General features: G+C 35.8%; 1 protein-coding gene across 1 annotated transcript; it reads right to left on the bottom strand.

The window, feature by feature from the left end:
* Positions 1 to 4,987: 4,987 nt before the first annotated feature.
* Positions 4,988 to 6,238, bottom strand: LOC113274480. Its single transcript, XM_026523858.1, has 2 exons — positions 6,088 to 6,238; positions 4,988 to 5,766 (listed from the first exon to the last, which is right to left on the bottom strand). Exons 1-2 carry the CDS (start codon positions 6,236 to 6,238, stop codon positions 4,988 to 4,990), a joined length of 930 nt encoding a protein of 309 aa, XP_026379643.1.
* Between the last annotated feature and the right edge of the window lie 10,640 nt (positions 6,239 to 16,878).

Genomic DNA, 16,878 nt, shown 5'->3' with positions numbered 1-16,878 from the left:
GAAATCGCAGGACGTCTTCGCACTTTCATGCGAAAACCCATTGATCTCGTCTTATCTTTTTCTTTTGTATTATTGCATCTTCGGGATTGTTGCACAAATATGACAAGCCTTAATACCCTTGAGATTAAAAAGCCTCATGACATTTGCGTCTTAAGACACTTATCAGCTCTCTAATGGAGGGTGCCGCCCTTATCTTCCCCCTGGTTTCCCCTTCAAGGAGGCGTACTTCTACCATACAAGGTTAGCTCCTCCCATCCAGTCTTAACAACAAGCAGTTGTTTTCGCAGCATCTTATCCCTTTTACCTATAAGGCTTATGGTTACGAGATTGCACCCTAAGTGGGGTTTTCTTCGGGCCGAGTGCAGTATAAGCCAAGACTTGTCAAGAATGGCAAGGTACGCTTCAAACGCCCCTGGCACTCTTGACTCAACCGTGTACCTCGGCGCCTTGATCAGATTCTGCACTCCTTGGGAGAGTCCTTATTACCTTAGTCTCCCAACCTAAGTCATATGCTTAAGCTGAGAATCCAAGGTGCCTCTCCCGGATGGGCTTTATTGACCCCAAATCTCCATGACTCAGGTTCCGGTGGCGGTGTAGCCTTTCCATGAGCCACGTAACAGGTACCCCCTTATATGACGTACTTTAGGTCTTACATTTGCCTCTTGCGAAATTATATTCGCGAACTAGGGTGTACGCCATAAAGATTCTCCCCTTTCTCTTTTATCATTGTTCTCTGATTGTTTTTTGTAGAATTCATTATCTCTGCGAAATTCTTGCACATCATCAGATTGTATTTGCATTTCACAATCTCAATTTTGTCATTCAATAAAATGTAGTTTTGAGAATTTTATTTATTGCGAGAGTGTCGCGACAAATCAATCATTCATACATTACCTTTGCTATCCTCTGCTTCTTTGTTATTTTGTGTCACTGTTTTTTCGCCATTTTTCATTCTGAGCTAGCATTAGTTTCACAACATCTCTTCTTCTTTTCTTTCGATTGCATCCACCATCAACCTCTCACTTCTTTGTGTCTCTTTGATTTTGTGTCGCAAATTTTCCTTCTTGTTTGCTCTCCCTTCGTAAGATTCTATCTCAGTTTCGTAACATCTCTTTCCTTTAACACAATCTCCCTTTATGATTCATACACCGCTGGGATGAGGGAATTTGATGCACTGGTGCAAAGTTGAAGATACACCTAGAATCCCATGTAGCCAAGGTCGACCAATTAATGCATTGTAGGGTGATTCTACATCAACGACACATAATAGGATTTCAAAAAATATTCCCTTCAATGGAATTCGCATAGTAATCTCCCCTTTAGGCTTGATGGCAGTACCATTAAAACCATATATCTTATATTTTGATGGTATAAGATCATTATCTCTTCCTCCCATAGTTTTATAAGTATGATAAAATAAGATGTTCACAGAGCTTCCAGTATCGATTAGAATCCTATTAATTGCCCATGAATCCTCAGTTTCATCATCCTTATCTTCTTTCGGTTTTGGGTTAATTTCTTACTTTACTACCAATGGATTATCATGTACCTCTTCGCCTTCGGGAATCTCTTCTGCGGTAAAAGAAATAACCTATTTTCGCCATTCCTCTAGTGGCGAGATTTTCGCAATATTCATAATTTTTCTTCCATCGTTATCTCTTGCGATCACTCTACTCAAAACATTGTCATGAAAATCTTCAATTATCTTGTATGAATGTACGATAGAGTGACAGAATAGATTCTTTGCTTTTGCACCAACTTCTATGAAGAATGTTTCCTTCTTTTTCATCGTGTTTGCTTTGTGATGTTCTGGTGGTGGTGGCAATGGTTGAGATTGTGGGTGCCCTACCAAAAAGTAGTTTAGTTTTCCTTGATCTATCATTCTCAGAATAATTCTTTTTACATTTCTGCAATCATTTGTAGTATGTCCATGAAAATGATGATAAGAACAAAACTCATGACTTCTGTGGTTTGGAGGTGGTTCTGTTCCCATGTTCCATGGTGTTGGTATATTCTTTATCAAAATTATAGCTTCCCATATTTTCTCCACACTTGCGTTTAGAGGTGGCATCTTGATTTCTTCCCATACTACCTTGTGAATGATAAGATAAGATATCTCTCATCTACACGGCCAGCCATTTCGCTACACATAGTCCTCCATCTTTTAGTTAGGTGCTTCAAACTTTCTCCAATCCTTTCTTTTAATCCAAACACGTCTTCAATACCAGGTCGCGAAGAATTATTACTTATATATTCCCCAAAGAATGTAGTCTGCAAATGATTGAAGGATGTTATTGTATTCTTTGGTAGACCTTCGAACCATTTTAATGCTTCCCCTGTTAAGCTGGATGCGAAATACTTGCATAATATGGCATCATGATTTTCCCATTGCAGCATACACCTCACATAAGCTTTAATGTGTTGAATTGGACAAGTTGTTCCATCAAAAATGCTGGTTAATGCGGGCGAATTACATTTCGGAGGCATTCCTCCTAGTTGTATTTCCCTTGTAAATGGAGTTTTCGCAGCTTCTTATATAGCTTCATCCAATTGTCTTCTGCCTACTTCTCCTCTATTATTTAGCATTCCTCTCATTTCTTCTAACTCTTTCAAGATTTTTTTATTTACACCTGAATTTTGATCCATTGGTCTTTTTAATTTCGCCTCCCTTCTTCTGCGTTCATGTCTTTCTTCTCTCGCGAAATTTTGCATTTCTTCTTCATTATCCTCATCTCGTCTTCTTATGCAAGTCTCTTCTTCATCTCTATCTTGAATTCACATATAATGATGTCTCTCATTTTCCCCTTCATGATTTTGTTCATTTCTTATTAATTCCATTCGCTGTCTTTCAGCCATCCTCGGTATTCTATTATACTCTTCATTGATATTACCATTATTTCGATTTTGTGCTCGTCTTCTTTCTCGGTTGTCGTGATTGTTCTGGCAAATTGTTTCCTGAAGCTCTTGTTCTTCTATTTCCGCTCTCAATCTTTCACGTTCGCAAGTTAAACGTGCTTGTTCAGCATAACGTCTTTCAATTTCTTCTTCAATCGTTTGTTTATTTATTTGAGTTTCTCTTTCATGTAAAATTGTCCTTCCTTCCTCTTGATTTCCTTCGCCATCTTGATCATTTTTCCCCTGACGTTGTCCATTCTCATGATTTCTACCATTTTTCCTATCATCAAAAGTTTCATTTTGTGGGACGTAACGATCATCAGTTCTTTCTCCAATTTCGCGATATTCTTCATTAGGATTTGATATTTCTTCTTGAATATTGTTTCCAGCATTAATTGTGGGTGAGTTTCGCCTCATTTCTCTTCCAGTCGATCTGGACTATGATTTTGTAATACTTCTTGATCTTCTACTCTGTAGTCTCATATTTTCCATCCTCAATTCGTGATTTTGCCTTGTTAAATTCGCACGTTCTTCTGCCTCAGCTATTCTTTCTTCGTGTATTCTTCGTCTCAACGTTTCTAACGTTCCAATTTCCTCATCTCCATGAATTATTCCTTCATCTGCTTCTTGATTTCTCTCTACCTGTCTATGATTCCTAGTTTGTTGCTCTTCTTCTACTTCTTCTGCTGAATTTGATTGCCAAGTGTGTATACTCACCCTATCATAATCTGTGTTCCTTCTTTGTATTAGTGTTTGTTGAACTGGTGGTTGAATTCGATTTTCTCCATTATTTCTCATTCTAGTTGATTCTCCCATTTCACTTCTTTCCCTTCCAGCAATTCTCTTACTTCTTCTAACAGTAGTTGGTTGTTATGATGTATTTCTTCTTCTTCTAGCCATCTCTTCAATATTAATGAATTTGCAAGAGATTATGTAAAATTCTTAATCAATCACTCCAAATCTTCACAAATCTCAATATTAATCTTCAATTTTTTCTAGAATAATCTTCAATCTTTAATCTTTCCATGTTTTTAGCGCCATTATGTAGTTGTAGGAAATCCTACACTACACCTCTCACAAGATTTCATTAACATTCAACTCATTTTAGATGAACAATCTTAATTTTACTGATGAATATTTGAAAAATCTTACAAGAAAAGATAAAGGAATCAAGAACCACCACTACTCTAGATTTTCTCTCTCCTATTTACCTGCTTCTTACTCAGAAAAAAAATCTCTCTCTTTTCCTTTACAATTGAATGACTATTTATAGGAAAATACATAGTGGATGACAGCTAATTTATCCTTTATTTTCGGATATGGTTTGCGACATTCTCGCAACCTCACAAATATTAATCTCGCAAACTCTCTAATTTTCGCAAGACTCTCATATCTTTCTCATGATTCTAGCTGACGTCATTTATTATATCATTTCTGAAATTGTTCTGCGGCGCTGTTGTGTTGTGTTGTTGTTAATTTCGCTGAGGCATTATTGCTGCGAGATTCTGATCCTACACGTATAACCTTTTGCATTGGAACTGTAAATTATACTCCCTCCGTTTCACAAAGACAGTCCGCTTTGACTTTCTCAAAATGTTAAGGAGACCATACTATTTTACTTGACTACCCTTAGTTACTTACCTATTTTATTTTAATAAAAATGCTAGCAATAAAGGCTATCCAAAATTGGTGTGAGAATTATAAATACGAAATATAAAAGGGAAATTTAAAAGATATTGAATTTAAGAAGTATAAACTTTATAAGGAATCTAATTTTTAGAGTTAAATGTATATTTTCTTAGTAATGTCCAATCAACGACACTGCTATCATTATTGACTGCATCTGCAACCACTTTAGCATCCATTTCAAAGAGCACTCTGTCGAGCTGTAAATCTTTCGCCAATTGTACATCTTTCCACAGTCCTATACACTCCATTTGTTCAGCATTTCTGACTTGATTTAAGTGATGCACCTTGCTGCCTGCTGTGCACCTGCAAAATTTCTAAGGATTAGACCAATACCACCTGTATGATTATGTGAATCAAATGAGCCATCACAGTTAAAAGTTAAAGTATCTATATGAGTTGGTAGTCAATGAACATTAACACGATTAACTCTAAGAGAAGGCTGAAGGGAGTTATAAGTCATGAGAGTGTGCTCATCCATCAATGTTTTGCATTGTTGAATAATCACTTCAGGAGTAGGATTTTTCTGCTGAAGCACTTTGTTGCATCTTGTTGTCCAAATGTTCCAAGCAATAATAACTCTGTTAATTATTTCAGCTTCTTTGATGGAACCATTCTGCAAGATATCAAACCAGCTTGCAATCCATTCTTGCAGGGAGCCTGTCGAGTTAGAAGTCCAACCCAATGTAGCAAACCAAATTGCTCTTGAAAAAGTGCAGTTCATAATCAGATGAGTTGCAGACTCTGGATGAAGATTACACATTGGACAAGAATCATCTTCTCCAACAACAGCAGGACCAAGAACATTTTTTGTGGAGAGGAGATCTGAAATAGCCTTCCATAAAAAGTGTTTAATTCTTGGTAAAGTAGGCAACTTCCATAACCTGCAATAAATTTTGCTCATTCTTATATCCACTGGTTGAGAAAGAGAGGACTCCTGCATCATCTTATGATAACTAGACTTCACTGAAAAAGACTCGTTTTTCTCCAGTATCCAGATCATCCTATCAGACCGTGCAGGATGGATGGAAATGGACAAGATGAAATCGACTATCGTTACACTGAATAAGATATTGAGAAGATCTTTGTCCCACTCTGCCGTACCTACCGTGAAGAGTTGATGCACATGTGTATAATTATGAGAAACACTACAACCTTGCTTTGGTTGAGAAGGATTTTGAAGATCTGGAATTCAACGATGCTTCCAAATCAGAATTGATTCTGCATTCCCCAGATTCCAACAACTATGATTTTGTATAAAGGGAAGTTCAGAATTAATACTACGCCATGACCATGTTGTATTAGATTTGTTTTTTAGGTCAAAAAGATTCCCATCTGGAAAATATTTCGCCTTCAATGACTTGGACATTATTGAGGATTGATCCGTACATAATTTCCAGGAAGACTTAGCCAGCAAGGATCTATTTAGTGTATGCATATCTCGGAAACCAAGACCACTCTCTGACTTAGGATGACAAACCCTTCTCCAGGTAACGATTTTCCTACCTTTATTAGTCTTCTTATTTCTCCAGAAAGCTTGTTGAGCATAATTCAACTTCTTAATGGTAACATCTGGTAGTTTAAAGCTTTGCATATGATAGATAGGAATAACATTAGAAACATTCCTGATCATTACCGTCCGTGCAGCTTCAGACATGTTACTTGCATTCCAATGTGAAAAACGACGATTCGTCTTCTCCCTCAACACACCAAAAGGCACTTTTCTATTTCTTCTAACAAAAAATGGCAGACCCAAAGATTGTTCTTCCTTTAGATTTATCTCACGAACCGTGGACATCATTTTCTTTTGAGTTGAACAAGTTATATCCAAAATTATTTTCGTTTTCTTAAATATCATTTCCAATTTTGCATGTAAATACAATAGGAAGAAAATTAAGATGGTAGAGAAAACAAAAATGTTACACTCGTGGCCATTATTTACCTTCTGAAACGACCATAGAATTCCTTGGCGCATTACCATAAGATTTATTTTTAGCGAAGTTACCATAAGATTTCAACAACATATGTTATGAGCATGAGGATGTGGTAATTCCATATGATCAGTCATTGCAGCGCACACAAGTCACTATCAATTCCATACCACGATGTGCTAACACGTCTCTAGTCCAAAGTGAATCATGAAAACAAGTCCAAAGAATGAAACTAATCTTATTAGGGATATATCCTTTCCAAAGGTATTTATGGAAGTTACAGTTATCAAAAGTACCTGACAAAGCTTCATAACACTTTAAGTACTGAACTCCTCCATAATAACCATTCTGCCAGGCAACACCGGTATATAAGATATGTCACGTCTAATTAGAATCAATGAATATTTATTTGAATCAATGAATAGTTATAATGGTTGGACTTGCATCTTGACCATCGTCTGTCTTATTAGAATCAACGAAAGTTTATAATGGTTGGAGTTGGAGTTGGCGCATACTGTCAACAGTGACATTCTAATTCTGGGTGTAAATATTTTTGTTTTTAGTTTAAAGGTAGATATATTTACTTGCCTAGTAGTATGCATGCAGATGTTTGTATATGGTAAATAATTTCTAACTGTACTTCCCAACTAAACAATTTAGGTCTGTTTAACCAATTAGATTGAAAAGTGAAATACGTCTTTATTTCACTAGAGTTTGGTTCATGAAATCCTTTATTTTTTTTACTTGTCAATAAAAATTATGTTGTCAATGGGTTTTGGAATTGGCTCCCTAATCTCCACCTTCCTATTATCCTTCCTACAATCTAAACCAAACAGAAATTGATTTTGGGTAGATTTCTCAACGTGAGAAACCTAAGGTGAAAACCCTTTTATATATATGTAGTGTCAAAACCTGTAATACAGGGAATTTATCCGTGACTTGGCTTACACGATATAACAAACTAAACCAAAACTATATACAGGAAAAAAGTATTTCAATAGGAAATAAAAACCAAAATTTCCTATTATCTAACAAAACCCCACATTAAGAAAATGGTGAACCCCACCTGAACCTGAATATGGATCTCGATATGGATGTGGGACTTAGATTATAGGGAGGTGGAGAATAGGGAGCCAACTAGCATTTTCGTTTTGGAACCATACTTTTCAAATCTGTCGTTGTACTTCCTAGTCATGTAATTTCACTTCCTCCAAGTAGAATTTCAATTGAAATGAGATCTTGAGATGAGAGGGTGATATAAAAACAAAAGTCACTACGCTAAACAATAATCCTTTGACGGACAATAAACAGGTTACCTTTATAGTCGATGAGTTATATACCCGAGAATTTACTCACTGGTGTTAAACTGTTAATGAACTGCATCAATATTGTAAAGATAATTAGAGATGGTGGGGATAACTAAAATCACAACACCATTGTCTTCATTTGTCTCGTAGGGTGTATAGAGATTCCTACGTCTCACTTATTTTCTTCCTTTATTTTATATCCCACCAAAGTATGCGACATTTATTTTGTGATTTTGTAATCGGTCATTATTAAGTCTTTAAGTACTACTAGGTTGTAACTTATTAGTGGTGTAATTAGTGATGTAGTGTTCCCCTTATATCTTCTCTTTTCCTTTTATGTTACTAGTTTAATTTTTTGTACCTACTTAGTATATTTGGATGCAATGAATTTGACATCCATAGGACCAACTTTGTAGTAGTGGTCCTATTTATCCCGGAAGTCTCTCATTTACTGTAAATGAACCACCAACTCGAAGGGTCAGTGCTTCCAAAAGTTGCAGCTAAAGTTGCTAGTAGTTTTGCTAGCATAGAATGTACAGCTAGTTTCTGGCCAAGCCCATAACTTAAGATTACCTTGAATACTTTGTTGGGAAAAGTGTTTTTCACGTAAAAATTAATATTCGTGATAATAAAGTGTTGATTCATACGAAAAGAACGTTATTTGAGAGTGTTTGAAAACAAAACTAGAACTGCTGAGCAACTAGCGATTGCTATATCAAGTCACTTTGTTTATTGGCACCCAGATAACAAACACACTAATCACAGATTGCACAACATTGATCATTCCAGGAATATTTATCGGCAACTACCACCTGCAAATACTCTGAAACTTAACTGTGATGCCTCTTGGCTATCTGCAATCACTAATGCTGGTTTTGGTTTTTACTTTCGTAATTCAACATGCACCTTTATAGTAGCAGAATGATCGAATTTTATATAGTGGTAAATAGAGTTGTCGTTCACTCAGACTCGATGAATTGATTTTAAGAATTAATAAACTAAAAGAAAAGAAAAAATATACACAAAATATTTTCACAGGATGAAGAGTGTTACTGGGACTAGGATTTCGTCGAATTCATAACATAGGGTTCAATTTATTTATTCTCAACAATTAAAGCTCAATGAATAAAATTATCATGGACTCTGGTTTTGCCAAGGTAGATTCTCAAAAGATTAGTTGTAAATCCTAAGCATGATGTATCAAAACATTTAAGCTAAGCATACCTCATCAAATTAAATGACAACCAATTAATTCAAATCATATTTCAATTAAAATTAATGCAAAGTCTTAAAAAGAATTAAATAATTTTACCCATGTATAAAATTCGTCTTCCTCCGTCGTCCCAGTGTTGGGGTTTAGCTCATCACGTCGAAAACACACTTAAAATATTTATTCATGGCTCAAAAAGTTTTTACAAGATGATGAAATGTAATGAGAAGAATAAAACAATGATTTTGCTCTCCCAAAACTCCCCTCTCTCAATCCCTCTGTTTGGTCCTACTAGCACCCTATTTATACACAATAACCCATTACTCAAACACAATAACCCATTACTCAAACATCTTTTCAAAATCTTCTTCCATAACTCCATCAGATCTTCTCTTTAATGAAAGATATCTCATGAATAATTTCTTTCTCCGTTATCACAAATCTTCTTTATTTGCTAGAATAAAATCCTAGGGATATTATCTTTTTTTATTTTTTAAATAAAATCCCAGATTTTCTTTCTCCTTTTCAATAAAAACCAACTCATAAATATATTATCTCTTTTACCTTCAAGATATGGAAACTTTATGTATAATAGGCAAGAAGATATCTTTGCCTCGAATCTTTAAAATACCCCATAAATTCCGTGAATTTGTTTCAAAATGACGAATGAGAGGGTGCCTCTATCCATTTGCTGGGTGCCCTAACAAGATTGGTGCTCTTATCTAAAATGAGGATGCCTTTAACACTTTTAAGCCAATTCTTCCGAAAATGTTTATTCCCCAAAATACCTACAAACACAAAAAACACTGTAAATAAATATGAAATCGAGTGCCAACAATATATAGTATTGAGATCAATTTAGACACAAAAATGTGTCTATCAAATACCCCCAAACTTATTATTTGCTAGTCCTCGAGCAAATCTAATATAGAAAAATAAAATGACTACACTTAGCACGTTCAGCAAGCCGTTAAACCGCTAGGTGGCCCTACCGGCGGAGTGTTGTCTCCGGAGGGTTTACCAGAGGTGTACCCACAAAACCATTACTCCAGACCATAGCTATCTACGCAGAACCTTGGAAGGCACTAAAGAATCTCCTTGGTTGGCATACAATCACTGACTACAGGAGGAAGTACCCTGATGCGAAATTCCAATTGATGTACACGAGTTTGCACTCAAGCATACTAAAATTCATATAAAGTGACAGATCTCTACTCAGATAGTTTCTGTACATCATAAACCGGAGTCAACCAATCACATGGAAAGATTAAGAAGATGGATAAAGAGAAAAAATCGATGGTTTAAAGTGAACGGTGTTTCCCATATCTGTCTGAAAGCCTCTGCCAAGATGAACCTATCCTAATGGACTGAGATACCGGTCTGACTAATATCAACACAACTGGAATATACAAGGGGACCAGTGGTCGATAAACCTAACTCTAGGTCAACACAACTGGCATATACAAGGGCACCAGTGGTCGACTTTATTGAATTTATTCCGGTTGGTCTGATGGTCTGGTCTTAATCCTTTTTTTTTGGTATCTCAATCACCCTATTTCACCCTAGAAAAGGTAACAACTTGAATCGTGTGCCCCACCAAATCACTTAAAAAATAAAAACAGAAGGATTAGGATTCAACGAGATATGGCGAAACTGCCATGTTTTTTGTTTTTTTTTTTAATTCTAACAACTGAGCTCTGTGCTTTTATGAATAGACTCTTAAGATGTTTCCATCTAATCAGATTGGTTCCTCAACTCCTACAACCAAGATGCTCCCATCCACTTAGATTGGTTAGTCCCAACCTTAATAAGCATAGACTTCTAGGCTCTGGAGTTTATTTATTGCAACTAAAAAGTTTCTCCCATACCCCCAAACTTAAATCTAACATTGTCCTCAATGTTCTAAAGATAAAATTAAAAACATGAACAAGGAGAAACTATTACCACTTGAAGCAAAAGAGATAAGGAAAGATATTACCGTGTCGCAAGAATATTGGGTTACCTCCAAATAAGTGCTAAGTTTAAAGTCTTCAGCATACTAAGAAAGGATTAGTCACCTTATGGAATCATAGAGTAATAGCCGGAATAACTGCGGATCACCAAAACCAAATAGGGCTATCACAAGTAAAAGGAATATGCAACATGCCAAGAAAATTAGCAAATAAAGCACACCCTTGTCTAGTTTCCTGTTTAAGACAACTACATCTAGCTGTGGTTCAGGTTCAGGTTCTATAACTGGGTCTAGATAAAATATTTTCATGGGCTGGAGTTCCTCAAAGGCAGGATCCTGAATATCAGGTTGTAGAGTCTGAAAATACTCAACTAAGAACTTAGAAGCACATAACAATAACCTGAATAATTGGGGATCCTCTAAGTCAATCAGATTTGACTCACACTGTTGACCACAGTAGTGGTCATTCTTAAGCAAATGTGTCGACCCTAATTTTCTAAAGTAATTCGGTTTAGTCTCAAAACTTAATAACTGACACATCTGAAACTCATATGTTCCCACAATTGGAAGGAAAGTTTTTGGTGGGAAAACAAAGTCAATTTTGGTATCATAGCCTGGGTTAACCACATTAACCAGAGGATGGGTTTCTAACAACTGAGCTCTCTTACGGTCACAACTAGGTTCAGGAAAAAGAGTATGAAGATAATATTGTAAGATGGTTGAGGCACAAATGTCAAGTCCTACACGAGAGAACTTTCTAAGAGTTAAAGGTAAAGCACAGGGAGAATGATAATCACCCCCAAACTTAGATTTTTGGGTGTCTCTAGATAGACTAACTACAATTTCCCTAATTTCTAGATTATCGGAATCCTGAAAATGGTCAATTGCTTCTTTTAGGTTATACTCAGGTGATGCATCCTCACTCATATTTAAAAGCTCTACGAGTTCATCTTCTTCGTCTAAGACTATTGTTTCTAAATCGCTAGACTCTAAAACATTATTCTCAGAATAAACTCGTTCCTCTAAATCATTATCGGCTTTGTAAACAAGAAATACTACATCGTCTAAAACGAGGGTATCTCTAGTCAAATCCTCGTCCTTTTGAGTAGGTGAATAATTATTAAAATTATTTAGATTTGAACTAGAAATAATATTATCATTGTAAATCTCAATTGGAGTAACCATTTCCTGATCACTATTCCTACATAAGTATGATTCTCCATCAACACTATCCTCATCATAATAACATGAAAGAGATCAAACCTCATCTAAAATAGTGTCTCTAATTCTATCCTCGTCATCTTGATTAGGTGAATAGTAACTATCCTCATTTTCAAGGGTAAAACTGGGAACACTGTGTTGGAAATTCATATAATTTCGAGTAATTCTTTCGTTCGTCTCAGCTATCCGCTTGAGGTGGTCTTCCAAAGAAGGTTCACTCATTATTTTAGTTCTTTCGTCTGTAATTATACTATTCATCTCAGCTAACTTACGCGTCGACTCAGCTAACTTCCTGAGGGACTCTTCTAAAGGAGGAATAGGAACAGAGGGATCATAAAATAGACTACTTTTCAATAGTTTGATTGTATCCTCTAGAGACGAAGAACTAGTACTATAATCTTCTTGCTCGTAAGACTGATGGACGTGTGGATAATAATTGGGCTCACCAGGGTATGACCCATATCCTTCCAAAGGTTGGCGTTCCCAACCATTATTCACACTATGGTAAGAGTAGTGTCCATATTGTTCAGTTGGATAATCATATTCATTGTGATGGCTATTATAATACCAGTTTGACATCCTAACTGCAAGGAAATTCTACACAAGCACAAACAAGGCTGACTCGACCACAACAAACCTATTTTATCTAGCAAACAAAAAGCATGATGGCTCCCTTATATTGTTTCTAGACCAGCTTCTAATCCTTCGAAAGGGAATTCGTTACAATTTGAGCAAACCCCTGTGGAATCAATCTGAGTTAAAGTAAGTTGAATTGAGGCAAGGGAAGCTCAGTGGATCTTTGATACCCAAGGCCTCACCGGAATTACAAGGCGGCGCAGTCACGCATTCAACTCACAGAAACCATGATGAACTTCGAAGTATGCTTAAAAGAGTAACCAATATTTTTCGAATGACTTTCCTATTAAGCTCGTTACCCTATCGGTCTCTTTCTAGTCATTATTTTAAGCTTAGGTTCGCGTAGGTTACGTGTTCCTAAGGCGGGCAAGAAGGAAACGGTGATGAAACCCGAGTCCTTATCTTGATTTATCCAGGCCTTGCCCTTTACTAGAAAGTTTAATCCGATTTCAGGTCCTCAACATATATGCATACAAAATCATCCAGTAAACCCGCTGACAGGGGATTCGCGGGTGGTTAGAATTCCTACCTCCCGTTCCAGACGGGGGATGAACCGTTGAAGTCGACTCGGGCCACAACTCCAATGTCGTGTACGAACCCGAGGGGCCGAGACGATATCGTAATCGTCGTCCTTCTCTACACACAGTTTATATTTAAAACTACCCTTCCGTAGGGTTTAAAAAAAATAAAGCCCCAAAATTAATGTCCGAAAATAAAAAAAAAATCCAAAAATAAAAGATTACAAAAATAAAAAACTTAATTACAGTTTCTAAAAAAAATAGAATATCTATATACAAAAATTTTCTTCTTCAGTCCTTTTGGATTCCTCCTTTCTTTTTTTCTTTAGCTTCGCTTTTGTTTTCAGCACTTTCTCCCATTTTCTTTAGCTCAGTTCCAAATCTGAAAGCAAACAAGAAAAGAAAAGAAATTCGCGTCGGCGGCGCCAAAAATTGATCGAATTTTATATAATGGTAAATAGAATTGTCGTTCACTCGGACTTGATTAATTGATTTTAAGAATTAATAAACTAAAAGAAAAGAAAAAATATACACAAAATATTGTCACAGGATGAAGAGTGTTACTAGGACTAGGATTTCGTCGAATTCATAACATAGGGTTCAATTTATTTATTCTCAACAATTAAAGCTCAATGAATAAAATTAACATGGACTCTGGTTTTTCCAAGGTAGATTCTCAAAAGATTAGTTGTAAATCCTAAGCATGATGTATCAAAACATTTAAGTTAAGCATACCTCATCAAATTAAATGACAACCAATTAATTCAAATCATATTTCAATTAAAATTAATGCAAAAGTCTTAAAAAGAATTAAATAATTTTACCCATGTATGAAATTCGTCTTCCTCCGTCGTGCCAGTGCTGGGGTTTAGCTCATCACGTCGAAAACACACTTAAAATATTTATTCATGGCTCAAAAAGTGTTTACAAGATGATGAAATGTAATGAGAAGAATAAAACAATGATTTTGCTCTCCCAAAACTCCCCTCTCTCAATCCCTCTGTTTGGTCCTACTAGCACCCTATTTATACACAATAACCCATTACTCAAATATCTTTTCAAAATCTTCTTCCATAACTCCATCAGATCTTCTCTTTAATGAAAGATATCTCATGAATAATTTCTTTCTCCGTTATCACAAATCTTCTTTATTTGCTAGAATAAAATCCTAGGGATATTATCTTTTTTTATTTTTTAAATAAAACCCCAGATTTTCTTTCTCCTTTTCAATAAAAACCAACTCATAAATATATTATCTCTTTTACCTTCAAGATATGGAAACTTTATGTATAATAGGCAAGAAAATATCTTTGCCTCGAATCTTTAAAATATCCCATAAATTCCGTGAATTTGTTTCAAAATGAAGAAGGAGAGGATGCCTCTATCCATTTGCTAGGTGCCCTTAACAAGATTGGTGCTGTTATCTGAAATGAGGATGCCTTTAACACTTTTAAACCAATTCTTCCAAAAATGTTTATTCCCAAAAAATACCTACAAACACAAAAAACACTGTAAATAAATACGAAATCGAGTGCCAACAATATATAGTATTGAGATCAATTTAGACATAAAAATGTGTCTATCACAGAACATGGATGGTGCAGGACCTTCTTTGCCGAAGAGGCAGAAGCTGTAGCTCTACTCAAGGCTTCTTCGAACGAAGGATGTTAATCTGTCATTTTTACTTTCTTGGTTAAGTAATTAACTAGTCTAAGAACCATGTGTGTTGAGAATTTTTCCACATGGCTACCATAATCAAATTAGACAATGACGCTGAAATGTCACAGACTCAGGGGAACATTTGCTAAAGAACGAGGACAAAGTCAGACTCATAAAAGCCTAAACCAACTCCCACCTTGTGGGAAACATGTGTAGTTGCAGGAAACCCTACAACCACACCCTTAATGAAATCTAATATTAATTCAAGTGATCATCTTAAACTTCATACATTCATTCATAAAATCTTTGATATGATTACAAGAATTGAGATAAGTTCTGACTTGGAGAACAAACAATGTTTCTCTCTCCTAAATTTCAAGTCTCAACTCTCAAAAAGATCCCTCCTCAATACACAGATCCCTTTCCCTTATATAGGGTACTACGTAGTGGATGACAGCTAATAGATCCCCTATTTTCGGAATCACTGTGCGTTACAATCGCTCATATACATTCACTCAATCTCGCACACTTTACATCTTCGCACCGATCATCACACTTTACTCGTGACTATGCTGACATCATTAAATACGTCACCCTTATTTTAGTATATGCGATGGTCTTCGCTTAAAGTAGATGACCTTTACTTCGCATACCTAATGAATGTGCGATATTTCACTCCTACATTTTCCCTCTTCTCATTTCATTCCCTTTATGAAGTGAGCGATATGAAGAATCTCCGTCAAATAATATCGCACATGCTCAACTCTTCATATTCTGATCTGCCGACATATTTCCAGAATTTTAGCTTTCCTTAATTACGCGTTTCCTTTTATCCACTCATTACTTGACACGTCTTTATAACCGTCTATTCCTATCCATTCATTCTTCGCATTAATGAGATAAAATTTAAAAAAAAACGAGAGTAAATTTTTCTTATATAAATTCTTTCATCTTCTTCTTTCTTCTTTTATTTTTCTCTGCTTCTGCATTGCATCTGTAATTTCCGTCTGTGATCTGATCAAAATACATTTTTATTATTATTATATTATACTGTGATTTCAATCACCTATATATCCCTCATTCCCATTCTTATAATGTCTCCAGCCGGTAAAAAGATGGAAGCTGAATTCACCAGGTTGAAGAAAGAATTTGACACAAGAGGTTTTTCACTTTCTCTTCCTAATCATTCTGACTATTCATCAAAACTCAACCTTGAGTTAATAAACTCTGAACAATGGTCTAATCAAAAGATCATCATTTCACTAGGACAACTTTTAAATAATATTCCCATCCCGTTGTACAATCCAGAAATTCCCTTATTCTATGAAATTATATCCGATGATCGATTCTCAAGAGGTATATTTCAATTTAGTGGAGATGCCATTAGAATAGCTTTAGAATACTCTCGTCGGGCAGCCGGATTAGCAACCTCTTATGCCTATGAAGTGCGAAATGCATCGTATCATGATAAAGATATCAATCCTTCAGAGTATATTGTTGATAATTTTTTCAAAAATTATTATGTTGCGATAATGAAGAACGAATCAACAAAATGAGCCATTCGCTTATGAGGGAAAGATGGTATCTCTGAAGACCTGAAAATTAAGCGAGATGTTGACTGGAATGATAAGTATAATAGCACCGCTCGCAGATCTAATGATTCATGTTGGATTAATGCCATGTCATTTTAGTGGGTCCTTATGTATCTGGAAGAGCTGCTGACGGTTCTGATCTTACCCTTCATGCGAATCTTTCTACTTATCAACCTTGGAAGTTTGTCTTATCAGATAATGAGAATAAGAAGATGGTACGAAATCTTCACATATCTTTCCTAATTTCGCATAACTTTATAATTTTTTTTTAT

This window comes from Papaver somniferum, chromosome 4, assembly GCF_003573695.1.
Source record: "Papaver somniferum cultivar HN1 chromosome 4, ASM357369v1, whole genome shotgun sequence".
Classification (NCBI taxonomy): Eukaryota; Viridiplantae; Streptophyta; class Magnoliopsida; order Ranunculales; family Papaveraceae; genus Papaver; species Papaver somniferum.
This window is presented reverse-complemented; position numbering and strand designations above follow the sequence as displayed.